This window comes from Hippoglossus stenolepis, chromosome 4, assembly GCF_022539355.2.
Source record: "Hippoglossus stenolepis isolate QCI-W04-F060 chromosome 4, HSTE1.2, whole genome shotgun sequence".
NCBI classification, from domain to species: domain Eukaryota; kingdom Metazoa; phylum Chordata; class Actinopteri; order Pleuronectiformes; family Pleuronectidae; genus Hippoglossus; species Hippoglossus stenolepis.
Genome location: NC_061486.1, coordinates 9,045,476 through 9,073,100, shown reverse-complemented (window position 1 = coordinate 9,073,100; position 27,625 = coordinate 9,045,476). Strand labels below are relative to the sequence as shown.

At 42.3% G+C, this 27,625-nt stretch overlaps 1 protein-coding gene across 6 annotated transcripts in view; it reads right to left on the bottom strand.

The window, feature by feature from the left end:
- Positions 1-27,625, bottom strand: part of LOC118106604 (roundabout homolog 2) — a 45,953-nt gene that overhangs the window by 9,075 nt on the left and 9,253 nt on the right. For 4 of the 6 annotated variants that reach the window (XM_035155289.2, XM_035155294.2, XM_035155291.2 and 1 more), the window contains exons 2-16: positions 25,914-26,240; positions 16,223-16,380; positions 14,347-14,467; positions 14,115-14,253; positions 12,840-12,967; positions 12,237-12,248; positions 8,610-8,734; positions 6,916-7,087; positions 6,340-6,545; positions 4,435-4,516; positions 4,110-4,278; positions 1,939-2,105; positions 1,586-1,707; positions 1,147-1,363; positions 644-762 (exon numbers count right to left, since the gene is read on the bottom strand). In XM_035155289.2, coding sequence (XP_035011180.1) covers positions 644-762; positions 1,147-1,363; positions 1,586-1,707; positions 1,939-2,105; positions 4,110-4,278; positions 4,435-4,516; positions 6,340-6,545; positions 6,916-7,087; positions 8,610-8,734; positions 12,237-12,248; positions 12,840-12,967; positions 14,115-14,253; positions 14,347-14,467; positions 16,223-16,380; positions 25,914-26,240 — 2,264 coding nt within the window. The remainder of the gene's footprint in view (positions 1-643; positions 763-1,146; positions 1,364-1,585; positions 1,708-1,938; positions 2,106-4,109; positions 4,279-4,434; positions 4,517-6,339; positions 6,546-6,915; positions 7,088-8,609; positions 8,735-12,236; positions 12,249-12,839; positions 12,968-14,114; positions 14,254-14,346; positions 14,468-16,222; positions 16,381-25,913; positions 26,241-27,625) is intronic. The other 2 variants (XM_035155290.2, XM_035155293.2) reach the window with 1 other exon arrangement.

Below are 27,625 nucleotides of genomic sequence, written 5' to 3'. Positions count from 1 at the left end.
TTACATTTTTCACATGTAAGCCTCTAAAGGCTTTCACAAAATACTGTGTGCAGTTCTCAGCAAATTGAATGTTTAAGTGGATTAAGTGTGATCCTCGCCTTCGGCTGACAAGCCGCCACATACAAGAGAATCTGGATTTTCGTGATCAGACTTGTGCCGTTTTTTCTTGTAACTTTCAACATGCAGACACAGATGGGAAGAATAAATCAAAACAATAGAACTGCATGTTCCATTTCACTGTGTTTTCTTCTTCCCATAGCAGCCTGATGATTAGTAATCAGTGTTGTGCTTATGCTAAGAGACAGATAATCAGAGCCGAGAGTTTTTTTCACAGATGACGGGGACAGTCAGTGTTCAGTTATATTCAGTCTCTTTTGTACACATGCACATGCACTGGCAGCAGATAATGAGTAATGAGTAATTATGAACTGTTAATAAAAAACATTGTTTATCAAGTAGCAAAACAACTTATTTGAGCAGCGCTGAGTAACGACTGTGTCGAAATACAAAGATTGTGGATTAAATAGACAATGTTTTTTCAGCTGCATCACTGGTTTTAAAGGAAGTAATAAACACCAGATAAGAAAGCAGACAGCCTGGTGTAGTCTCAGGTGTAGTTATGCTCCGATAGCTATAATCTCACCTTGTACTCCCGAATGATGCCACTCTGAATATTATGAGGCGGAGGCTCCCAGGATACACTGATACTGGAGCTGTTGGTGAGCTGCACCACTGATACACCCTGTGGAGGAGCACTTACCACTGCAGACAGACAAAGAACAGGTTGATTTGTATTATCATTATCAGTAGATTTCAGTGTTAGGATAATTCTTTACAGGTTCGTAATTTCCAAATCGTTTTTTTCAGGATGAATTATGGGATTTGGTACTTAATTCAGAGAAATTTATAAAAGTCAAATGTATTCCTTAATGAATATTCATTTATTTCACTATTATTAGAAAGGAAGATATTTGGAGATTATGGACCCACAAATTTAGGTGTTACCCACTTTTTTTGTCTGTTTAGATTTAATTTCATTAAATTACAACAGAACATGAAAAACCATGAAATGTTAGGTTGAGTTCTTAATTCCCAAAGGATAATAGTTGTGAGCTATTGGTAAAGTAACTAAATAATATTTCTTACCCTCCTCGGGTGTACGCAGCAGAACCATGAGGCTGTCATGACCCTGCAGCTCATTGAAGTAAGGGCGGATCTTGACCTCATACTCGGAGCTGCTCTGTAGATCCACTAAGATGGCACTGTTGTCAGAGGTGGCCTCCACATCCTGGACCAACCAGGAGTTGCCGATAGTCCGGTAAAATATTCGGTAACCCTGAACGTACCGAGACTGGCGGGCGACCTGATAAATGTTGGCAAGACACAAAGAACATACACATTTCACATTCACGTCAGTAATCAAAGTCGGGGAACTCGCCGTACTTTGCACCTCAAGTTAATCTGTTTGTGTCAAGTCACGTTTGGAGGAGTTTTTGAAGTTAATGTTTGGAGATTAGCGTGTCCTCCACACACTGCGGGCCAACTTTGAAAAGTATACTCTTCGACAGCCAAGTATTCAACTCACAGTCCAATGAATCCTGGTGCTGGCAGGAGAGAGAACCACAGGCTTCTGCAGGTAGACAGACACCTCTCCTAAATCTCTCTGCACCTGTCTGTGGTCCACGCCCTGTTCTGTGGGACTCCCATCTGAAACAACAAAGAAATCCACTGTGCAGTCAAGGCTGATACAGCTGAATTTAAGCTCATTGGGAAAACAAACTAAAGAAAGCTTTCTGATGAAGTGGTCAGGGTAGAGGAGTGTCACAAAACGTTTTTAGACTACACAGGGAAAGCAGTAAGTGTTATTTCCTTCTTATAAAGACTCCACTGTCTGATTTATATTATAAAACAAAATCATTTTCTGCCCCTGTAACTCACCCTGCGTCCTGACAGGCTCAGAGATCGGGCTGGGGTCACTGAGGCCATAGGAGTTGACAGCTCGGACGATGAAGAGATAAACTGTGTTGGGGAAGAGTCCGACCACCGTGTGCCTCTCCTGCCTCACGTGGTCCGCCACCGTTTGCCAGGTGCTGCCCACTGATTGGCTGCAGAGGAAAAAAGGGACATTTTACCCAAGGACACACGAAAATATGTCGTTACTTCCACCGAGGAGGTTATGTTTTCACTCATTGGTTGGTTGGTTCATCTAATTATCAGCAGGAAAGTGAACCAAAAATATCAGTCAACTCCTTCATTCAAGATTACAAAACAAAACCCTGTCTCTTAGCAGTCACGATTAAACGAATGAATAAATATACGCCACTCGTTAGTTGTGCATCTACAAACGCCTGGCCCGTCCTAGTTTGTGGACATAAACAATGACACATTTTTATTCCCTCTTTTTACTGCAGCAGACATTAAAACGACTGCTTCCGAACGAGTCCAGCGAGGATACTACCGCCTGATGCCGAGCAGGAGCGAGGGCCATCAAACACCGAGAGCACGACTGAACATTTTGCTAAACTCTGTGAAGGAGAAAATGAAGAGGTAATTACAGCATTTTTCTATCATCAATGTTTTCTCCCTCTCACACACTCCCTCCCCAAGTGTTCTTCGGAGAAACACTTTTGCCATTTAAATGGATTCATCCTGCTTTTTTAAAAGCTTCGAATGGGTTCCGAGTGGAAGCCACAGTGACCCATTTAGCATAAAATCCTCCATTACGATTTCATCCCTTTTTATATCAAAACAGACATAAGTATTATTATGTACTGTATACAAGAGAGGATACTAGAACAGGGGAAATTTCGGTCTGAACTTTCTGTCTTTCTCGGTGCTGATGCCTGAAAACAAATATTTGCGAGCAATTTGTTGGTGGTGGAGCGTGCAGCAGCGAGTGGATCTTCGTCATCAGCTGTGCATGTAAGCCTCCAGCTCTGAGCTTTCTCTCCACACAGAGCCAGAACTTTTGTGTGTGTGTTTGTGTCTCTACACTTGCTCTGTACCCTTCTCTCCTGCTTCTGTAATGAGTGAACTCTCCAAACCGGGCTGCTCCCCTCCTTCCATTGCCCCAGGACAGGACAGAGCTGCCGAGCTGACCACTGCAGTAATTGTCTTCTCTTTCACTCGCTGTCGGTCTCGCTGAGGCCTCTGGTTGGTCGTTAGAGCGGCCGCGGCTCTCCTCGGGACGCCGCGGCTAAATACTGATGCAGCGAGTGTTAGGGATTCACTTCGGGACGTCACTTAACAGAGCTGTTTGTCCCTCAGGCGCAGATGAGTCATTTCCAAACTAATGACTCTAAATGAAGAAGACTTCATTATCAGGGAACAGTCTGAATACTAACAAATGGAAACAGAGAGAGTGTGGATACAGACAGTGAGAGGGTGGGAAGTTAAGTAGAGGCTGTCTGTGCTCATTTTCATCTCACACAGTAGTTTTTAGAAGTACCAACACATTAGATCCATGATATTGATGTGTCTGTTGTGAGCAATTTGCAGGAAGATGAGGGGCCACCCCCCCCATCCCCTATGAGAGACAGTGCTGCAAGTGCAGATAGAGAATTTGTGTGAGGGATCCACAATTTATTTATAAAAGTTGAAACTGAATGGCATTGAAAAGAACAGAAGGACAGCGCTCTCTCCCTCGCTCTCTCCGTCACAAACACACTGACCATCTGTCGCAGTCACATTGACCATCAGCAGCAGCGTGAGAAGTATTAACATATCATGGTTTCACTGTCCTCAGCAGGCAGGTAGGATTCGGCATAAACTCAGTAGATTCCACTTTCGCTTTGCATGTTCACGCAACCAGCACTGGTACTGTCCTCTACTTAATGGGTGTAGTCCCCCGCAGCCCCGACCCCAGACCGATCAGCTCCAAAAGTTAATCATCTGGGGATTCACTCCCAAAATCCGTCCGTGCTTAGTTATTTTGAAAACCCCCACACAGGAATAAACCTTACTGTGCATGCAGGACAATGACGCAGGAATGAGAGCCCTTTAGAACCAGCAAACAATTTTCCCAGTTTAAATTAAATCATGATGACGATGAGGATTAACGTTTCCTAGGCGTCCTAACAAATGGCCCACTGTGTGCACGTCTGTCATACCTGAAAGCTTCGATCACGTAGGAGGTGACAGCGGCCCCGCCTTCATGAGGGTTGGACTGCCAGGTGAGGGTGACGGTGTTTTTGGTCACCTCCGTCACCACAGGCTTCTGTGGAGGTCCCGGAAGCTGGATGAACTCAGAAACTCTGGACACTGAAGAAACTCCATCTTCTGTTCCACAAACAGGAAAACAGAAGTGTTAGAGGGTTAGGACCATGCAACAATGGACCAGCGTTGAACCTGGGAATAGATTTTTGTTTTGTGATGGTGATGGAATGTGAAGTGTAAGAGAGAGAGACAGAGTTCGGAGAGTTTTAGTGTCAGTACCTCTGATGGTCAACATCCCACTCCAGCTCGTCTCCCCCGTGGCGCTGGACACTACGCACATGTACGACCCAGAGTCCGTGTCCTGCAGACAACATTTTGGGAGTTTAACATTTTTGAGGGATGTTTTGGAGCTGTGTAGATGACTGAAAACAAGTTTAAGGTCAAGAGTGTCTTTGAGAAAGTTTTTACAGAATATTGATTTGAGTTTTAATAGTGTATGTAAACACATTTCTGAAGTAGTCTACTACACCTCAGAAATGCTATAATCACAAGATTAATTTGGAGGAATATTAAATAAAATTATAGAATAAATGATCCAAGGATATCTAAGTGCAGTTTAAAGTACTTGTGGAAGTACTGAAGATGTACTATTTGACTTTTTGTACCAATTAATGGGAAAACAAGAATCCCCCCCCCCCCCAAAAAAAGCTAAATTCAAAGCCTAAATTATTTCATTTATTAACTAATTTATTGCTGGAAACTTCATTTTCCTAAGTTGACGTGTTTGCGTGCCTAAGGACAAATTTCATATTTTGCATTCTCAGCTGACCTGTTGCACTAGTATATTAAACGAATTAATCACTGGGAAATATGTATTTACGTAGCAATTGTAGGGAAATTGCAAAGACGTCTTGGAATGAATTACTCTATATTATAGAAATGCTTCATACAGGTGAGAGGAATCGCAGAGTCAGGTGATAATTCTCTGTGAGTTTGACCTTATGACTGTGAACCTTTGCATACGCAGTCATTATTTATATTCCTGACACAACAAAATTCAGTATAGCAGCTTTAAGCAAATTACCTATTTACCGCCGTTCTTAAAATTACGAGTAGAAATCATCATATCAGCCCGTGCAGCTCTTAAAGCTTCCCTTCAACAAACCAGAGGACACTGCACCACACTCTCCTGTTTATATTATGAACCGTATACGCCTGCGTGCTTCACTGCCACTCGTGGTGCACAGCCTTGTCCTGGATAAGAGCCAGTCTGCTCGAGCTATCATCAGACCATATGAGATCATCCTCCGCAGTGTTGACCTCTGGCTGACTGACAGCGCAGTGTGTGGACAGGTGAATTTCCTTAAATGACTCCGACGACTGCTCAAATATTGATGGCGGGTTAAGGGCATCAGCAGGGTAAATATTTTTAGTCCCTCACTCGTCATCTCCATTTCCCCTGTCCCCCCCACCCCCCATCCTTGTCATCCCCTTGATGCCACACTAATGCATGTCTTCTGTTCCATTGAGCACATTGGCATGGCAGATTTCCCCCGCCGCAGTGGTGCACTGGACCAAATCCTAATGCTTCCAAGTTTTGCTGTGCACCACTGCTGAGAAAGAGGACGAGAGAGGAGGCGAAAATAAGCAAAGTCCGGGAAGGTTATTGGATTAATATGCCTACAAACTAATTATCATCTATCACCCGTCAATTAACGTGAAAAAACGACACAACTTTTACGCCACCCTGCTTGCACCCGCTGACCTCCAGGTGGGGTTATAGCACAAAGGGGCTGCTGGCTGCTCTTCCATCAAAGTGGAGCACATTAGCATTTACAAACAGGCACCTTCATTAACATTACAATTACACCGCGTATGAGCACAAAATTCTGCTGGAGAGATGTGCACTGCCTCGGAGAGATCGCTCTTTGAAACTCACCTTAACTTTACAAACCGAAACGGAATTTATAATGGGAACGTGAAAAAAATATGTTGCCATGTGGATTGGGGAGAAAGTAAAAAGGAGGTCAGAGTAACTGTTTTTACACTAATCTTTACTGTTTTTTTCTCCATCAGTCACACAATCAGATTTTTTTCAGCACTTTTCAGAGCATCTTCTTTGAATGCCTCTTTGAATAAATGACAAATCCCCCTCCCCACATACACACACACACACACACACACCATTATGCCTGCGATTTGCAAAGTGCCATTCTCCATCAAGGTCAGTCTTGGTTTATTTCCCTGAAGTCTCTCTCCATCTTTCTCCCATGAAATCTTGACTGAAGGTCCTCCGATTACACGGCAGTGCAGCTGCGCCGTGGCACCCCGAGATACGGTCTGATTGGCCGGACCTTGGCGAATGATCGGCGGTACACGACCTGAAGGGCCTGGCGGTTAGAGGGGAGTGAAAGCATATGTTAGGCGTGTCATCTCTCTCCTGATTAGCTAAAGAAAATAAACATATTTTGGATGGTGGAGAGTGCAAAAGGTGAAAATATTCAGATGCTCAGTAGGCAGAATAAAGTAGGTTGCATGAAAAGCAAAACAAAAAAGCTCAAATCTGGGATTAAGACGCTGCTGAAAAAGAACATTATACAAGAAATTCATTGTTCTTCCTAAATGGGGTCTCTAATTGTGTTCTTTTTTTAGTCTTATGCTGTGCACCTACTAAGAAATTCATGTTTTCCCCTCATTAGTTGATGGTACAGAATAAAGACTAAACCTTCCCCGGGTTGAAACGAGACTGTGAAGACTCACCTCCTTCCACCTCCAGCAGCGCCTTGGTCAACACACTTCCTGCGACACTGATGGCCTGGCAGATGTAGAAACCAGAGTCCTCGGGGTGGACGTCGGTGACGGTCAGGTCTCCGCTCATGGACACAGAGTAACGACCGGACTGTGACGGCGGCTGACCAGGGAACAACAACATCTAAACGCACAAACACACACAGCACAAAAGATCATTCATACGACCAACAACCAATTTACCGGTTGGTCACAATTAATCCGGTAATTCTTTTCAATTATTCGGTTTAACAATTAAGTGTATAAAAGGTATCTAAAATAATAGGAATATTTAATTAGAAGAATAATAATAAAACATTTTTTATTCATTATTCAGTCTATGAAATTGTAGAAGATGAGAGCAACATATGATTTACTTGAATAATCTGAACAACTAATACATTTTTTAAATTGGTTTTGACTAATTTGGATGTTACCAATGTAGAAAAACATGAGTTGGCTAAAAAACTACACCTGCAAATGTATTGGACAACTGAAACGTAAATGTGAACCAAGTTTCATGACCAATCCAGCTGTTGTCAAGACATTTCACTCAAAACTAGAAAATATCAACCTTCCCACCAACTATTACTGTCTCTACAAAAAAAGTGACAGTTCACTCAGTGGTTGTTGAGAGGTTTCAGACCTGGGACCTGCGTAGACTGACAGACCCACTCTGCTCTTACAGCAACAACTCAGGTCAAAACTGGAAGAGACGTGTTGTTTTGGTGTTTTTTGGGATGATGCCCACTCTCACACAGCTTTCCCATTCTGTTTTTCTGTAAGCGAGATGGATGTGAACTTGGGGGGAAGGGATGCACATCAATCCATTCAGCCATCCATTTCATTCCTCTAAGAGGCTTAGACGTCGGTGGAGGGACCAAGGTTATAGGGCTGCAGATAATCCGCCAAATACAGCAAAAAGCTCCGCAAACAGCCAAGGAATGCTTCCGCCATCCTGCAGACCGAGGCTTATTCACAAAATCTGCGGCTGAACTTCCTGTTTTCTTTCAGGCATGCTCCTAAAAACATCTGAAGCCGCTCCTCCGACTCAGTGATCCCAGCTGCTGTTGCGCAACAGGGTATTTATAGTTGGGTACAATATGGAAGAGGCCCTTTGTCTGCAGATTTGCCCTAAAGACGCAGTTTCTACACCTGGTGTACTTCCTGCCACCCCCCCTCTACTTCTGCCGTTCTCTTACACTCCGGGCACAAGCTGGAGAAACATTTCTCGCCAACGCATTAACGCAACGCCTTCCAACAATTTGTATCTACTCATATCGCTGAGCCAAATGCAAATGTGCTGCACTCTCTTGTTCATCTCTCGTCCATTTTAACTTGTAAAAATATGTGTGTTGAAGAGTGTGGGCCACTTGGAAAAAAACGTTACGATAAAATCAGAAAAAACTGCTCATGTTGCTGTGAATCATTCTCACCTTTTAAAATGAAGAGGGTGTGAAAACTCTGCTTATTGATAAGATAAAAATACAGTATTTGGTTCTTTTTAAATCCCTGTAAGCTCAGATAAAAAAAACCCATCTACGGCTTGTTAGGAAGCAGATTTATTCATATGGACTCGTGCTGTGTTTCCTGAAGAGAAATGGAAGTCTCTGCTGCTGCAGTATTCTCCGTTAGAGAATGTATTGTTCTCCTCTACAGGCGCTTACCTGGCTGCCCTCTTTCTGCCAGAAGATGGCAGGTGGAGGGTTTCCTGTGGTGCCGCATTGAAAGGTGACGCTCATCCCCTGGGTGGTAATCTGGTCCCGGGGCTTCGAGGCAATCTGAGGTGGAACTGGAAGAGGATAAGAAGTGTCACTCACCACCAAGTCAAAGAACGAAAACTCTTTCAAACGTGTGATCAACACCTTTAGGGTTTGGAAGGAATTTCCTTTACTTAAGTGAAATTACCAGTATAACTATGTACAACATACTCCATCACAAGTATAAGTCCTGCATTGAAAATCCTACTCAAGTGCAATGAGCAAAATGTCCTTCAAATTTCAAAAGTAAAAGGGACTCTCGGTGAAAAATATAGGCCACATAGACTGCTCATAGATTATTGATGCACTGGTGTTAGTGATGGCCAAGTGGTTCCCAACATGGGGGTTGGATCCCTCCAAAAGACCACACGGTGAACCTCAAGGGGTCTTGAGATGATAACTTTCAAAGATCAAATAATATCTTTTACTTATCAAATAATTAATTGATTAATCTCAGGCCTTTGAACAGTTACTTACATTAAACCATGAGAGATGTTCAAAGAGGAAAAAAACTTGTGGGACTCGTGACTCCACCTGGTTCACCGGCCTTCGTGCAAATTGTGTTCACGGATGAGATAATGGATAAAAGTTTTAATCAGGTTACGCAGCAAACGACAATGAATCATCGTGATCCATTACGAGTGACCAATAAATAGCTGGCTAGCTGTTTGCCCTGGGGGTTACGATATGACGAATTGATGACTAAAATGAAAAGTCCGGTTACCGTGATAAAATTTGGTGATTTCTCTACGTAAGAATGTCTTGAACATTGTTGGAAATATTTTGGATGATGTAAGTTCACAAGTCAACAAAATATAACATGATCAAGTGCTTTTTAGACATTTTATTGAAGAATTATTACATATTATAACTTAAAGTACAATACTTTCTTTAGTTACTATCCAGCACTTGTTTTTGACCTTGGTCTGAATAGATAAAGCGTTCGTCAGCTCCTAACAAGTGAGATTGAAGGGCCGTCTCTTTAACCTTCGGAGCGTTTTGATCTATCTCTACCCTCTCATCGCACCTTTCATCTTTAATGAGCCAAATCGTCTCTGTCTCCTCTGTAAAAACAAATCATGGCGGCAGAAGGCAACGCCGCTCTAATGACTTTTACTCTGTTATTTGGGGAAAAGGTCTGAGCAGAGCCGGCACTCTCCAGCTCAGGTCAGGTCACATCCTCGGCAGATTTACATTGACCACTGCCTTCTACCTCCCGTCTCAATAATTGGCTCACGCTTCCCGTCAGATGAGGACCTACCTCAGCCTGGATTCATACTCACTCACACCACACACACACACACACACTCACAGACACACACTCACACGAGCATGCAAACACGCATTTGGCTCGATGCACAAGAGAACTGAGTCATCTGTGTCCGGTCTTAATGTTCTCACTGCGAGCGTGTTCCCAAACACTGAAGATGTCTCACACTATCATCAACATCAGAGTGTTTTGATGATGTTTCTGCGAATTTTGTTTACTTCATAATGATGCAATGTCTTTAAACAAATCTGTTTGTGCTGTGTGTTGTGTTATTCTCACACACTTGTGTTTCAGCACTAGATTGAGCCTGTGTCTTGCACGTGGCTCCTATTGGATACTTTACTTATCCTTGTATCATTTGTATTATAATTTTAATGATGTGATATTTTCTGTGTTGACAGCTGATCATTTAATATCAACATAACCAGCTCCATGTTTTAAAATGTCTCTCCCAACTGGAGACAATGTGATAAAAAACCTGTCTGAAGTGTGAAGGATTATTATTCTCTGTGGACTTCGTGTCTGAGCTACTGGTTATCTGCTGTTTTTGATCAGATTACTATCAGAGCAGATTGTTCAACACTCTAATGTGAAGGGAGCTGCAGTCTCCGTGTCGGAGTCTTTGTCTAAGTCACTGTTATTGTAGATGTTATCACTTGTTTTATATTTAACAGAAAATAAATCTGGGCTGCCGTTTATATGCAGCAGTAGTGAACCCCCAGTTCAGAGTCAGTCCGTGACTAATCCCATGAATCTGTGGTTGTTTTAATGGTTTTATGACACAATTAAGAAAACTGCACGTTCTAAATTTTCTCCATATTTCATCCTCTCGTCTTAACTCACTGTAGTTACACGTCCACTGAGATTTGAGAACATTATACAGCGAACTTAATTACTGTGTTTCATGATAAAAGATAACTTTTTTTGAATTTGCTGCATTAAGGTAAATTAGTTTCTAACAACACTGAACTAGCTTAACACAACTTCAGAAAACTAAAGGCACAATTCATGTATAAATCAAATATACCCCCAAAAAAATGTCTTAACTTCTAATTCCAGGCTCATTTTCTCTTCACTCTCTTTTCTGTCAGGGAGTTTCTGTCGGTGTGTTCGATTAGTTTAGCTCCTGTGTTGCAAATTTAACATCTGCTTGAGTTCACTCTGAGCATAAAACTTCCTGACGTCTCATTTGAGTCACCTTCCGTAAACTAAATGAGTTTTCTCCTCCTACGAGGATTGGTTTGAGGAGCAGGAAGAGAATGTCACCATATGCTGCACATAATGGTGGAACAGTAACTTACTGCTGTCAACAGCTGATTTGGCAAATACACAATGATCTGAAACTAGCATAGTTTAAGTTCCTGTTTAAATAAAAATCCCAAAATATCCAATGATGCAAAAATACTGTTATGGTATTATTACAGTACAGTTAATGCAAGAGATGCAGCAGCAACTACTACTACTACTACCACTACTGCCACTACTACCATTACTACCACTACTACTACTACTATTATTACGAGTAGTTGTACTGTTAGTTAAAGGGGCACTCCACTCATTTTAAACATGAATGATAGTACAGCTATAACTTATAGCAATCTGCCCTCTCAACATAATGTCTCCTTTAGCTCTGGAGCTGTGAGATGTAGGGAAGAAAGTTGTGGTTGTTTAACGTGAGTGGAGAGAAAACTGTATGGAGTTGCATTATGGGAAATGAGAGCATACTGAATTGACGGAGTGCTCCTTTAACAATAACACTATATAATAGCTCAGCATGTAATATCACATATCCATCAAAGTGGTTAATAGTAGAAATAATAGAAATAACAATAATACCAGTGTAATAACACAATACCGGTTTAATGTTTAAATGGTCACTGATGTAACCTGAGGTCAAACCACGTCCTCATGCAGAAGTGAAGACAAAGACTTTTACTGAATCGTGACTAAAAGTCATTTTAAATGATTGCAGCTGCACACGAGAAAGGGATTTACATGTTGTCACACCATCCTCACACACTCGGCAGATGTGTCATGTGTGTGTGATAGGAGTTCCTTAATCCGGTGTGCATTAAGTCACAATGTCTGAGGCTTACTTAATGCCTTGACTGCAGCAACAGGCATGTCGACACACTAATATACACTAATGGAGGAACTTATTTACACCATTAGGTAGTGATCGTTGTTTCAAAAATCATAATGAATACCATACAGGGAAGAAAAAGGATATAAATAACAGAGAATTAGATGGAGAGTGAACTTACGGAACGGGCCAACTGGAATGATGATAGGGTTTGAAACATGATGGAGAGAGATGGAAAATTAATGAGATGGATGAAACGCTGAGCTACAAAACAAAACCGGTAATAGCGAGGAAAGGAGAAAAAGGGGAAGAAGGAGAAACAGAGTGAATGGATAACGGCTCAGTTTGGATTTCATTTGCACTGATAAAAGCATTAGTGGATGAAGTCATCTGAGACAATTTAAACCAAGACACACACACACACACATGCACACACATGTTGTGTAGTGAAACGAAAAAAGGGCAGAGAGAGCGAGGTGGAGAGAGGAGGGAGATAAAGAGACAGAAAGAGAGAGAGAGAGAGAGAGAGAGTCATGTCTTATTAATGCAGGGACTGCTCTCTGGCAGTGAGTTAAAGCACACATCTACCAAACATCTGTCAAATGGCATAATCCATACGGGTTAGTATAAGCTCCTGGCAGCATCGCAGGGCGGCGACTCACAAAGACGCACTGATATAAAAACACAGAGCACTGGACAGGAAATAACACCGGCCTTTTGAACGACAGCGTCGTCATGTGTGCGTGCACGCTTGTTTTCCATATGCATTGATTTGTTTCCCTACCGTGGACCTGCAGCATGGCCGAGGCCTCCGTCTTGCCCACGCTGTTCTCAGACGTGCAGGTGTAGGTGCCCTCGTCCTGCTCCTTCACGTGGAACAAACGGAGGCTGTTGCCGTTGTGGATTTCAAACCTGGGGAATGAGAAAAAAGGAGATAATGAAAGATCTAACAGAGAAGCATAGCAGGAAAATAAATGGCCACACTGATCTACACAAAGTCGGGAAAATCTGCCAGTGGTTCAAGATAATATCATTTCTCTCCACGTCAATCAGCCTGTTGCGAGGATTATTTTCTTTTTCAATCAGGTGACATTATCTTGAAACGAGTAGAACACTGTGTCCTCGCTGCCGGATACTGCCACTGTTACTCAAAACAGTTGAAATTACTTTAGCCTATTGGCAGATTTCTCCCTGGATTTAGGAAAGACTATTGTTAAAAAAATATACATTTGAATTACCAAGTATAACCACAGTGCATAGTGTATGGTACAAAATCTTTTTCTATGCAATAATGAAATTGGTTTAATGGACTCATACACTACAGAAGAAAACAAGACAAAAGAAATAAAAGATAACAAGACAAGAAAAGTTCATTGCAAACAAAAATGTCACAACTAAACGTTAGCTGCTTAACATAATCCCTGTGTGATGGTGTTAACAGCAAAAGTATGGAAAGTATTGAGAAATACCCAAATGCCAGGAGTTGTTTTCTAAATATCTTGAGTCACAGAAGATTATTTGTTGTGAGTAATGCTCAGCTGTGCAAAACATAAAATAATTATTAAGTCATTAAAAGTTCATATGTGAATTTTATGTGAACTTATACTTTCAAATAAACTTCTGTCTATTTTCAAATGTAAACCACATTAATTATATAAATTCTTGGCTGTAATGTATGAGTGATTAGTTCTATTTGAGTTTACAATGTAAAGTTTTATAGTTGAATAATGTTGGAGAACAAAAATGTAATTATTTAATAGGCTGAGCTAAATATACATTATATTGAGTTTAGATGGAAAATAGGATGAAAGTGGTCACAGGAGGATTGTGCCGACTAATGAATCCTCTTTGGTCTCTTCCATTTATGAATCCATATTAGCAGAACATGAATTAATGAACAGCTACTCCACATATGTTTTCTGGGTCACATGTTGGAATTATCCAACTCACGACTTGTCTCTGGTAAAACTGTATTTTTCTCATGCAGCCTCATGAGTTGCTGTATGTGCATCACCAGTCCTACGGTCTGTTTGTCTGAGCTCATGTCCGACGCGCTCACCTCCCGCGGGGCAGCTCTCCCTCCTCTCTGCGCCATCGCACGGTGGGAGGGGGGTCTCCGTGGACCTCGCACAGGAAGTCCACCGTCTCGTCCTCCATCACCACCTGGTTCACCGGCCTTCGTACCAACACGGGCCGCTCTGCAGCAGGAGAGAAAGTTTGTCCAGGCTGATGCTCATTTAAAGACACCGCTGCACAAAACATTCACTGCACGACATTCATCAGGAACTCACCGTACACCACCAGCTCCGCAGGATCGCTGTCCCTCTCACCGACCATATTCGTGCCCACACAGACGTACATGCCGGCATCGCTCTTCCTGGTGTGAGAGATCATCAGTTTGCCGCCGCGCATCTGAAAAGCAGCAAAGTGACAGCACGAGAGATAAGACTTCAGATGAAGACGCCAGATACGACTCAATTTGATCATCCTGTTCCCTTTCAGGAGAAAAGTATCCACATTTGGATCCTCTAGCACTGTTATAAATCATTAATCCTTCATCTTTCAAAGCACCGTATGAGTCATTGATGTGTTCTTTTGTAAAGTGCTGGAACACAACTACTATACATACATTTATAGCAGTATCAGTGTACTTGTAATTTACTTCAATATTGGAATCTTCTGCTCATTCGCTATGATAAAACCAGATGTTTCCTACGTTTCAAAAGATGCCTGTGAAAAACCATTAGAGACCTGATTTTACACATGAGAGGAGAGAACAAAAGTGACACAGAGATATTTTCCACTCCATAGAAAAACAGATCCACATTTAATTATGAGCTGTTGAAAGATAGTCAGACATTGTCGTTGTAAATCTGAATCTCTGCCATTTTTTTCAGCGCTGCAGAAGACAAGCTGAGGGGTTTATAAAGAAGTCCTGGAGTGATATTCTGAAAAATCTATTAATTTTAAGCAAGTGTTTAGCCATGTAGACCCGAAATAATGAAGAACAGAACAATAAAGTATGGACCCAAAATTAGAGGCCAACCTCTCACACTCCTGATTCCCCAATTAAAAGATAAGAAAAGAAGAAAAACAACACTTGCTTTATTCCGTCTCTCAAAGCTTTTCCGTCACGTCTAAAGAGCTCAGTGAGAGAAATATAAAAACAGTTTTTTTTTTAATGATAACAAATACGTTTTTTTTTTTAACAGGCTAAATAACAGCCGGGCACCAGAGAAACAGGCGACTTAAATGAGTCTATTTCCAGCTGAGGATTCATGCTATAGAGTATTTACAGCAGCAGGACAGTAGCCTAGATATGTGAGATCAGCTCAAAATAAACCACTGTGGTTGTGTTCGTGTTAAAAAAAGGAACATGTCACCCACTTTAACAGTGCAGCTCTCTAATGTATATTTAATGGAGGTCTGCGGCACAGAAAAATAAGCTAAGTCAGGCTTTGGCTACACACAGACAATATCTACTCGTGATTTCAGTTTCATTGTAGGCTTTCATCTTTTCATCGTATTTATTAAGAAGGACAAATATAACCAGACCTGCTGCTTTAATTCTACATAAATTCTACTTTACTGTAATAAAATATATTTTTCCAAATCCCAAAATGATCCTTACACTGACTTAAAGCTGCAATGGCTCAAAATTTAAAGATTTACCCAGAACTAGCCTGTACACAAATACTGTGAGTTATCATGAGTTTAACATAAATCAAACAACATGAGTTTGTAAATCTGAGCCAAACTTGAGGGTCCAGCATCACTGCCTCGGCCAAGGAGGTTATGTTTTGACCCCTGCCCGTTTGTTTGGAGGGTTTCTGGACAGATTAGCATCAGACGTGGTGGAGGGCTGCAGTGTGGATCAGAGAAGAACCCCTAACATTTTGGTAGGCATCCAGATCAGTGGGCGGATGGAGGAATCATTTTTTACTTGATTCAACATTGTGAAAGGCATTTTAGTTGATTTCATTGGTGCAGTTCCAAAACAAATCTGGCTGTATAGTGAATTTAAATGTGGTTTCATAGAGGGGCTGTTGGGCCTTGGCGGGAATTTGCATTCTACTGAGTGCCCTTCCAGTTTAATAGCTTTGTGTTTGCTCAGTATTTTAAAATGGAAACTGGAGAGTCCTTGATCAGTGTTTTTGTTTAACTCACAGCGATGCGGTCATCCTTGGCGCTGACTCGGGCGTTGTTGCGTTTCCAGGACACGCTGGGTTCGGGGTGACCACGTGGAGGCACACACTCTAACACGGCAGGCTCGCCAGCAGCCACCACCACATCACTCGGCGCCTGCCGGAAATCATCTCTCAGGACTAGGATGAAAACACAAAGAAATCTAATTAGCTTCAGAAGCCCCGTCTGTCTGGAAATCAGACGCACAGGATCGACGAGCAGCAGCAGCAGCAGCAGCAGCACAGACATGCAACCGCTATAATCAAAAGAAACACAGATTTGTCTTGAAAAACATTCAGATGTGTTTTCTTGAGTGAAGCATCTTCCTGCTGAAAGTTGAAAACAAGCGTATTGAGGGAAAGTCGATTGTTGTGTTTGCATGTGCATGAGCGCTCAAGTCCCTGGCAATGTCCTTGTTAGACTGGGCTCTTGATTTAATGTTTTCCTGGGCCTGTGTCCTACTCTGCTGTCTCTCCTGTCAGAGCAGATGAATAATACACATCACTCAGTCCAACATGGAGTGAACAAATAACGGCGCATTCATAATTTAGCTCATATGGGAGGGAGGAAAAAAATGGCCCCCGTGTTAATGAAAGGATTGTTCCTCTGTTTCCACACGCTCGCTTGAAAGAGAATCCACACAGCTCTGACTTACGATGAAATCAACACTGAACAACCAGAGCCTATCCTCACATCAACCCGGGGGTTTGCTCTCCCATCAGCCCCCGTGGATGACGGCAGGATGAGGAGTTTGACACGGCGACCTTTGATATCTTCTAATCTTTTTTTTGCTGTGATTGACAAAGTCTCCGAGTGAACTGTGAACCGGAGGCTTCTCGTGCACAATGGAGAGTCATCGTCGGATGCTGACAGCCTCGCACACAGACCGCTTCAGTTGTCATGTTGGACCACATCCTGTAGCTACAGCCTGCAGGCTCTTTATTTCTCAACCAAAGTGAACTATGGCGGCATAATCAATGCAATCTACTTTTACACTTTCATGAATATTTTATCATTCTTTAACAGATACGAAGATGAGAGATGACTGTGAAACTAAAATCCATGGTAAACATCGATCCCTCTCAATCATCAATTAAACGATCACTAAAACACAAGTCCGTGGCATGTCTGTCACGTCCAAAGTTTGGAGGGTAGTTTTTTATTTTTTTAAGCCTGTTTCCAAAAAACAAAACATACTCAAACTGTGCATTTATCAAAAAAACCGATAAAATGTGCAGACATTAGCATGCACAGCTAACTAGCACAAGCTACTTTCAGACATGCACTGAAGTCCAAACATTTTCCTGAAATTTACTCTGATTACATAACTAAATATACTCACTCAACACTGAAAGATCGGATCGTAGGCGATCGTAGCACATGACAGGATTTTCGCAGTTGTGGTAAACATAGAAGTTTTTTTTTAAAACAGTAGATATCAGACTTGTGGCTTCTACTGGAGAACATAATATTGTTTCACTGCCTCGTAGTTCGTGGTAAATCTACCTTGGATGGTTACAACATTATGGCTGATAATCAAAATCTCTATTCAGAAAATTAATGGGATTTTTACTTGTGCCGTTGAGCTCCATATGCACTTAGCTCGAATTAATCTGAGTACATAAGTGTCACATTAATTATCCACCAGTTCGTCTGACAGGACTGTGTCAACATGGCAGCCCCGGTCTTCAGTACAACATCAATATTCACAGCCACTGGGCTTGAATGAAATGTCTTTTGAAGTGACTTTATCGCAGCTATTCAAAGACGGGGGAGTCATTCCTCTCCCTCATTTGACTGCCATAATTGTCTTGGGTAAAACGGGCAATGAATATTCCAAAACTTAGCGAGGTGGCAGACAGTTCTCCCTCAGGTCTGAATTGGACATTAGTCAACCTGTAAATTCGCCCTTTTCTTTAACTCGCTCCGTGGTATGACTTCATCAATCACGCTACCTGCCATCTTAACTCTGAACTGTATTGAAATTAAGTGAAAGTCACTTTTTACCACGTGGGAGAAAATTGTCTTTTCCTATCATTTAACGCTTTGACATTTACGCTGAGGAGACGTGAGAAGTCTCTGCAGAGTGATGACTCATTCAGAACTTCTAACCTCTTTGACATTATTCAATTTCTCATTACCCCACAGTAATATTTCGGTGGATTATTCACATTCAAACATTGGAATACATCCCGGAGCAGGTGATCAAGTCAGATCACAGGGGCTGAGCAGAGGTTTGGATGAAGCTCGGACATCTCTCGCAGAAAAGTAAAACACCCCGAGTATCCTCACAAAATGTGTGTTTGCAGGAGCTGTAGCAAAACCCAGTACAGGCACTCACACTGCTCCCAACGGTCTGTCCACCAAATAACCCCGACCCTGTTCACTTGGCTGTTGTTTCAAATGTTTTGCAGAGCTGAAGGGCTAATTGAAAGCACGGCATTATTTTTAGACCTCCGTCTGTAAGGCCTGGTTGGACGGCCACGCAGAGACCTTTGTTTTACTGCCATGAAGTGAAGACGTAACGGGCACAGAGCTAATCACCGACACCGCCGATACAAACACACATAGACACACACACACACACACACACACACCTTTAGCTCTTTAAACCCGGAGTCCCCCGGCACGGACATGGAAAGTGGGACATTTGAGGGTTGAAACACATCACTACCCTCAAACGCCAGATCCAAAAATTTCTTTGAAGCTGAATTTGAGTTAATGTGATCCTGCCTTGCTCCGACTTTAAAGTGTGTGGTGAAGATCGTGCCACAGAATCAGGGACAACCACCAACATTCCCCACCCCCCACCTGCTCCCGAGGGGCTAGTGTCCATAATTTAGCTCCTCGGACATTACATGACTAGATCTTAATAACCTCCTAAACTGGGCCCTGTGCTCTCGCTTCCATCCACACTGGGCTCAGGCGGCGAGCAAGAGACAAGTCCTCCGACTCCCCAGGGCACTTCTTCATGTGAGCTTAAATAATGGCAAAGCAGGGCTAAATGATTTCAGCGGTTTCATCATTACTTCTCTGGGCACTATTTCGAGAGCGCACATTCATTTTCCTAACTTTAATATTTCAGGGATACACAGATTAGGAGATTTAATCTCTTTGAGAATATTCATCACTTGAGTTTTAAGTGACATTTATCTCTATGGTACAGAGTTTAGTAGAGAGAATCTGCAGAGAGGCCATCTGTTAATGTTTTTGTAAAAAATGAACAGAGGCAGGATAGAGATTAATCACCAAGAAATGGTATGTGCTGCATTCACGCTTTGTATTGCACGTGCAGGGCTGATTCCTGTATATTGCTGACGGCGCGTTTATTGTTAATTATTCATTTTCACCTATGGAGCTTATATTTTCTTCTGCTTTTGTTTGGTTGTCTGTTAGTTAGCAGGATTGCACATAAACAACTAAACAGGTTGTTATGAGACTTGGTGGAAGGATGCGTGTGGGTCAGAGAAGAACCCTCTACATTTTGGTGGGGATCTGGATAAGGGAACGGATCCAGGAAAGGGTGTTTTTGTTTTTTCTTTGATTTTCTCAGTGAATAATTTATGGACCGTGATGAACATACTTCATACTGAAATTTTGTGCAGATCCAAAAATCCGGATCCAGGGAATTTATATACAATCTCGTAGCCCATTGGCTATAAATGACGAATCGCCTTCTGTGGGAAACAGCCAGTAATTTCTGGTGTATCAGAAATGGAAATCCAAGCAAATAATGCTTTTATTGTTCGACTAGTTTCTTTTATTACACAAGTTATACATTTCTCCACACAAAACACAAACAGGGATACTTTTTGTATTGGTGTTTTAGGTCCAGACAACATTTGGGCTTATCTCTATCAACAGTTATCTGCATATGAATGAAGGTAAATTAAAGTCGATGGATTATGGTCGATGAGCCTGCTCAAACGTGATTGGTCAAACTGGAAATCCCCCAAATCTCCCCAAACCCTCGCCTACAGATTCTGTATATTCACATGTAGAATCTGTTTATAAAGATTCATTTAAATCTGGTTTCCTTGCCGGATGTATAAACTCTAGTGACTGCAAATCAAAGCCTGCAGCAAAACGAACTAAACAGTTTGCTGACCATTCACAAATCCATAAAGTTGACTGACACTTGGTGGGTGAGTGACAGACGGAGCAGGAAAAGAAAAGTTTTAGTACTAAACATGTGTTGACAGTGATTGTGGGACAGACAGAGCAGAGGTGAAAGGACGGCGTCAGTGCATGTTTTTTTTAAGAGCCTGAGACGACCCTGTGCCTGGCTCCTATTGTTCTTTTATTTCAGAGAGCACTAAACCCGTTAGAGGTGGTCTAATCCCATTGCCATGATACTGCCCTGTCATGGCTAATGGAGGCTTTGCCTACCGAGAAGCCAGCGTTAATCCATTGTCTGATTATGTTGATGGAGGATGAGAAGGGACAACAGGGAAAACGGTCTGTTTCAGAAGCTCTCGCCCATGAATCTCTCCATTTTACAGAAATGTAATGATGTTTCAATTACACACAGACATTGCACGACACATTCTGCTTTATTAGTACGTCTCACAGGGCTCCTATAAACCGCAGCTCTGCTGAACTGCAGAGGGAAATTCGAGCTGACAACTTTAATGCACCCAGCAGCAGATATTCTAAGCTACACGTATAAACTGTACTTATCAGGGATGATACGTATATATCTGCAGATTCTCTGTCGTATAGAGCAATCGCAGCCAAGAAACAAGCTGCAGCCAGAACTTTGATTCCTTCATAATCCCTCATCAGGAGTAAGAGGAACATCTGGCTCTAAAGCCTTTTAAGCAAGTTTTATTTTTTATTTGTCCTACTTTATTCTAATCCTGCCACCATGTGACTGTCTCCTCACTGAGACGGGCAGACATTCACGATTTTGAAATAGACACTACTGCTGTTCCCCCCCAACTTCAACTCTTGTTTCTTTTTCAAGCCTAAAAAAAGTCTGTGTTTGGAAGGAGCGAGGAATGAATTTCATTATATTTCCACTGTCTCATTATTCTGGTTTTTCAATAGCCTGGCAGGTCAGCTGATCACTGGCAGCTAAAAGTAAAAAAAAAAAGAGAAGCGAAAAGACAGAATAAAAACTGTTGCTGGCAACCGAGCTCCTGAATATCGGTTACTGCAGAGGGAAGCAACAGCAGATACAGAAAGAAAAAGCTTTTGAGCATTCAAAAATGTTTGGTTAGACATTAACATTTTACTGTTACAGTTAATAAACTGTTTTTTAAAAATTGTATTAATCTCCCGGAATGACACATAGGCTGGGTCCTCATTTTGTCTGCAATCTGAGAAACATCAGGTTCAGGTTGGGTTTGAACAGAGTGTCGGGTTCAAGTCTGGTTCAGAAGATCCCCCGGCTCAGTCAGGTAGAGACAGGAAATTGTGCCCCAAGCAACAGTGTGAACTCAAATGTCTGAGTTGGTTGCTCCAGACACGTTCCGGGGACCTCTTCTGCCAGCCCCCCCACCGCCACAAGTAAAATGTGCAGAATATTGTGAACCCATGTGAGATTGCAGCAGGAAAGTGATGACGTTGATGATGTTTCCAACACAAAACAGATGCAAAACTGAAACAAACAAAAAGAATACAAACATCTCAGGAGGACAAAGAGGTGTCAAACACACCGGCGATGAAAATGTCAACTGTCAAGATTTAAGATCTTTGGGAGATAACAGCCAACGTTGGTGTCGAGGTGCTGGAAACAAAAACACTGTTCTTTCCGCAGCATAACTTAAACGTCACATCCCTGCATTTTCTACCCAGACGCCCCCCCCCTGAATGTTCTGGACATTTTCCTGTTGTTGTGAACACGTCTGATAATCTCCTGCTGCGTTCCTCGTATGTTAAACGGAAACTCCAGAAAATGTCAGGACACAATTCTCGTATCAGAAAATAGCTTTATATTAGCCTGTGAATGCAGAACATACACACATCCTTTCCTCGCATGTTAACCCATCGCTGAAGAACAAAACAATATCCCATACTTGTGAAAAACAGTCAGCAACTGTTCAAATGAGCGTCTGACATTCACTCAGCCTGTCTCAGCTCTGGTATCACTCTCGACTGTGCAGAGCCGCCAGAGCGATGTGATGCATGGAACCAACATAGGTTAGATGTGTATCTCTGTTTTCTCCGCAGACGCAATTCCAGCTCGAGTGAGCGGCGCCAGCCTGTTAGCTCACTGCAGAGAGAAGCCTTAGTCACGCAGCACAACACAATACATTATGCATCATTCACTGACAATTAATGTGTAATTAATGTGCTTAAAACCAGGTTAGAGTCTGCGCCATACACAGAGCTGCATTAACAATCCAACAGATCCATTGGTATTAATTACTCCTCAGTGGGAGATAAAAAAGCTCTTCCTCCTCCCACCTGTTGTCCCTCACACACACACACACACACACACACACACACACACACACACACACACACACACACACACACACACGCACGCACGCAGACCACCAGCTTAAAACTGGCCCCCTCATTAACACGGCACACTCCCCCCCCCACCACCTCCCTGCCAGAGCTAATTGGGTCACGATTTACCCCACAGTCAGCACAACCTCACACAGAGTGGGGGGGGGAGTCTGAGACCACCACCATACTGTTTCAGCATATGCCCTCGCTAGCCAGAGGCAGTGAGATTAGAACAAAACAGCCACTTACTAATACTGTTAGTCACTCTGCGCCTGCAGGTGAATCATCCCTTTACAGATATGACTGCGCTGTTATCTGCAGCTCCGCAAAAAAAAAAAAAAGCTCAATTTCATTATCAACAATGCAAAAGAGGCGATGTGACTTCATATGCGTTATATCTTCACCCGGCTCGGTGTATTTGCATGAGCCGCAGCTTCGTATGGTTCCCACTATGCGCTATATCTGAGGAGACCATCCCTATTTTTGAACGCGAGCTGCAGATGAGGTCAGCCAGCCGTGAGCACTTACACTCACTGTCAGCGAGGAAGCCTCAGTATGGTGGCAGATAAGACCCAGCTCAAATTGCTGTTTTGTGTTGTTTTGTTTTTTTAACGAGGACGGTTCGACCTTGGTAATCTGTTATGCTCCTTCCCCCAATCAACCCACTGACTAATCCATTTCCTCGTGTCAAAGAGAGCTGCCGTTCAGCCCAAGGCCGATACACACACTGGCACAATTAGGAGAGGAGGAAGACAATGGCACGTGTCCCAGACCGAGGAGGGAAAAATAATAGACACGGCTCATTCCTATTGGGAGCTTTTTACTTCAGTGCACGCGCCAAGATTTGAGGACGCTCACGCTCCCCCGCTGTATTCCTCTGCCACATGTCTGTACAAAGAAAACACGGCTTGGCTAAGCGGTGACTCTCAGTTGATGTGATGATTACCTGGCTGTCATAGAGGAGGTCTCAGTCTGTTTGGTTACTAGTAACTGATGATGTTAAATAAACAAGGTAAAACAACAATATTTACCTTCACCAAAGTTATGTGTCTGTTTGTCTGTTAGCAGGATTATGCAAAAACTAGTGCAACAATTTTCTTGGAACTTGGTGGATCTGGACCGTAGACTGTAAATAAAGATGGACGATGGGCTCCGCTCCCACTATCCAAACATTAAGCTGAAATATCCTGGAGGAGAACAGTGCCATCTTGTGCGTTTGGAGCCAGAGTCTTGGCAGTAGCAGCCAGGGGACGGAGCCAATCACAGACTCTCAGCTGTCAATCATGACATTTCACTCTATTTTATAACATTAAATAATTAGCAATAAGAACGACCTAAAATGACAGAAACGTGTATTTTAACTTTTGATTTTGGTGCATGTCCCATCTGCTAACATGGAGGAGGCAGGATTAATGACTGATCCTGCAGATGGCCATTGAGATGCTTTGGCTTCACTTCTGGGGAGCTGTCATGTCGTCCATCTTCACATACAGACGATGGTCTGGACAAAGTGGCAGGAATTTTCTTGTACTTTATTTAACATTGTGAGATAAACAGTAATAATTCATGGATCTTAAAACAAATCAGGCGTATTTAGGGGAAGTTGTCTCTTTGACTGTGATTTGAATGGGTCTGTTGGGCCTTGGCAGAGGTGTGTGCTCTATTAAGTGGCCCTTGAGTTTTCTGTATCAACATTCAAGCCAAGATTTATGAGAGAAAAAGCCAAAATCTCACAAAAGGGAAGATTTGCTGTTGTTATTTACCACAAAATGAATATTAACTACATTATTTAAGGGTTTTGGACAAAATAATATATTTGTGAGCAACAACTTGGAGAAATTAAATCATTGACAGCTGCAGGCCTAATATAATTTACTAAGACTGTGTAACTGAATTATAGCATGCTCTATGAATCACTATATCATGTATAGTTAATCCAGACATGAACGAAAATTGAATTTGGCTTTGAGATGTTTCTTTGTTTTCAGTGTAAAATCTTATCAACAAGAGAAAACCATCATTACTGATGAAGACATGAGGGTCAAGCAGGTAGACGTTACTAGCCCGGGTTGTTTTTTATAGATTTCTCCATCGTTTAAAAAATAACATTTGACAGATTTTTGAAACAATGACGTTAAAGACAGTGATGAGGCCGAGAAGCACAACCCTCCTACATCTTTTAAAAACACTTGAGTTAAACAGAAATCATCTCAAGCACTTGTCATTGAGTCTGACCGAAAAGCAAGCAGTCTCAATGAAATGTTTGCAGCACAATAGATCCACTGTGACACAAAGACAAGCTGTTGAGTTTTCTTTTTGACTGAAGTGTTGTGAAAAGTTGTCAGAGGAACGCACTCTTTTACCTTCACACCTCGTCAAAGTCTGTTTTTCTGAAATCACTGCATAAGAAGTGGTGAAGGCAATTAGAGATGCAACAAACGTTATCTCTACTGATCCTGATTCCTTCACATCAATTTCAGGCCATTATATCATAACCAGTATAAACTGATCTAATACCAGTCTATTTCAGTCTATTTCAATGAATTAACATTAATCTAATTATTTTTTTATAAAAGCCGACAGTCTGACATGTTATGGTGCTAAACACAGAATATTACTAGTCAAAGAAACATAACATTTTGGACAGTGATAAAAAGAGAGAAACCCAAAGTTAAAGTTTAATATTTGGGGATCATTTTGCCCTTATGTGAAATTAGGTAGAGAGATTTAACGAAGGTAAAACAGCAAAGTCACAGTAGTGTCCTATTTCAAATGACTCCTTCAGAAAGAATATGTTATTATCACTTTGTTTTTACCTTCATGGTTCCTACAAATGTTGTTTATGGTCACAGCGTTGACTCTTTTAAAGCCACAATTAAAGAGCTAATAACAAGAAAACAACTATGGAGAAAATATATTTCCTGCCACAATAACCTAAAATTAGGATCACATCCACAGGCCAGCACTTGTTACTGAATTTATCTCTAGCACCGTCTCTTTCGGGGTCGCCTCCTGCAGCTCGGTTGTTTCATGTCATCATTTTCAAGCACAGCCAACTGTCCAGTGGACCTCCATTAAGCTGCCAGGCGACTGCAGCGAGATCTGTGACAAACTGCGAAGCATCTTCATACTGCACACACACACACAACCTGTTGTGCAAAGGAACACACACACACACACTTTAAGGACAATAACAAATAAAACAGAGCCTTACTGGCAACTTCCAGCGAAGCATTGCGACTGATGGCATCTCCCAGGGGGTTGCGGGCCACACAGGTGTAGATGCCTTCGTCTGGTTTGCTCCGTCGTCCGTGTACGATGCGCAGGAAGAAGAGGGAGCCACTGGGCAGGAGCATGCGGTGGGACCGCGGGTCGTCTTTGTCAGTCTCCACCCGCTCGCCATCTTTGTACCACTCGATGCTGGGAGGGGGTCGGCCCTCTGCCTTGCAGTTGAGGGTGGCGGGCTCCCCCTTGGAGACAATCAAATCCGAGGGGTCCTCCACTATGCGGGGACCGCTGTCCTCAAACCGTGCCCGGGACCCTGTAACGTGGAGATTGAGGACAGATGTCACTTACGAGGCTGAGCACCCACCATGATAGAAAACACCGAAATAGAAAGCAATGACACCGTTTGAAGGACATGAGCATCTTTCGTTGGAGACGCCGGACAAAGACGTGGATTGTCTTTTGGATGATAGCGGTGAATCGTTACAATATCAATACATTACCCTGTATTTTGTGAAGCACTTTGTAACTTTGTTTAAATATTGCTATATAAATAAAGTTATTATTATCATAATCATGGGTAATAACTCTTTGAAGGTTACTGTGATTTCAGGGAGGACACATTCCAATAACAACTTTTAATATGCATTTTTCAGCAGTGGTTTCTGTTGCTTTCTAGTAAAGTGTGCATACAGTATCTTCAAATAGACGCCGCATGTGCCAAGGATGAATTCACACATGTGATATGATAATGGCCAATCTGTGTGTCAATCTGAACCGTTGCAGAGGCTGAGATGATGAAGTCGGAGGAAAAGTGGGAATAACACAGGCAGACGTGTGCGTATAAAGGGGAGAGGGACCCAGGATGTGAGAATAAGTCAGCAAGATATAGATAACTCCCATATCCCTCTCTCTGGGGATCCATTTTCTCTTGGCTGTGAGGGAAAGGCCCACTGCTTCAAGACCGAAGGTAAGCTTTTAGAGCAAGACCAAATGTCTCTAACAATGTGTTACAGTTGGAAAAATGAATAATTCAAAAATGCTGCTGCTTTTAGTTTGGTTCTGAGGAACAGATGGTCTCTCACTCACTGTTAAAAAAAAAAGAAAGAAAGACAGGGAAATGAAATGGTCACTGTGCGACTGATTACAATGCGGCTCTGTCTGAGGCATTATTTTCAGCACATAATCTCGACTGCTTGAACGTCCTCCTTTATGAGCGGAGAGGAGCAGCCGGGACTAACCCAATGACACACATGTCGTTGCACACGCTTGCTGTTACATTATACTTAAATCTGAGGCATCAGGATAAACCCTCACTTTTACGCCGTAAGCAGATTTATGTCTTTTCATGAACTGATTTGATCCCCGCGGGCCCGGAGTTGCCATCACGACTCAGACCTGAGGTAAACATCCAAAGAGCGATGCGAGCGCTCTCAGCTAACACCCCGGGGTCACGAACCAGGACAGCTCACCAAACGCTAATGCAGGATCTGGATGAATACTAATCGGGCGGTAAAAATGTGCCGTAGCACTTCCAGTTGATGTAAAACCACACTTTGTTTACAGGAAGAAGAACAAGTATAGGGTGAAACATTTCATGCTATGTGCCCATAAGCTGATCCTCTAAGATATTATAAAGTGCTTTCCTTTCGGATTATATTTCATCAGAGCTGTATGGCATCTGTGAAGATTACATATTGA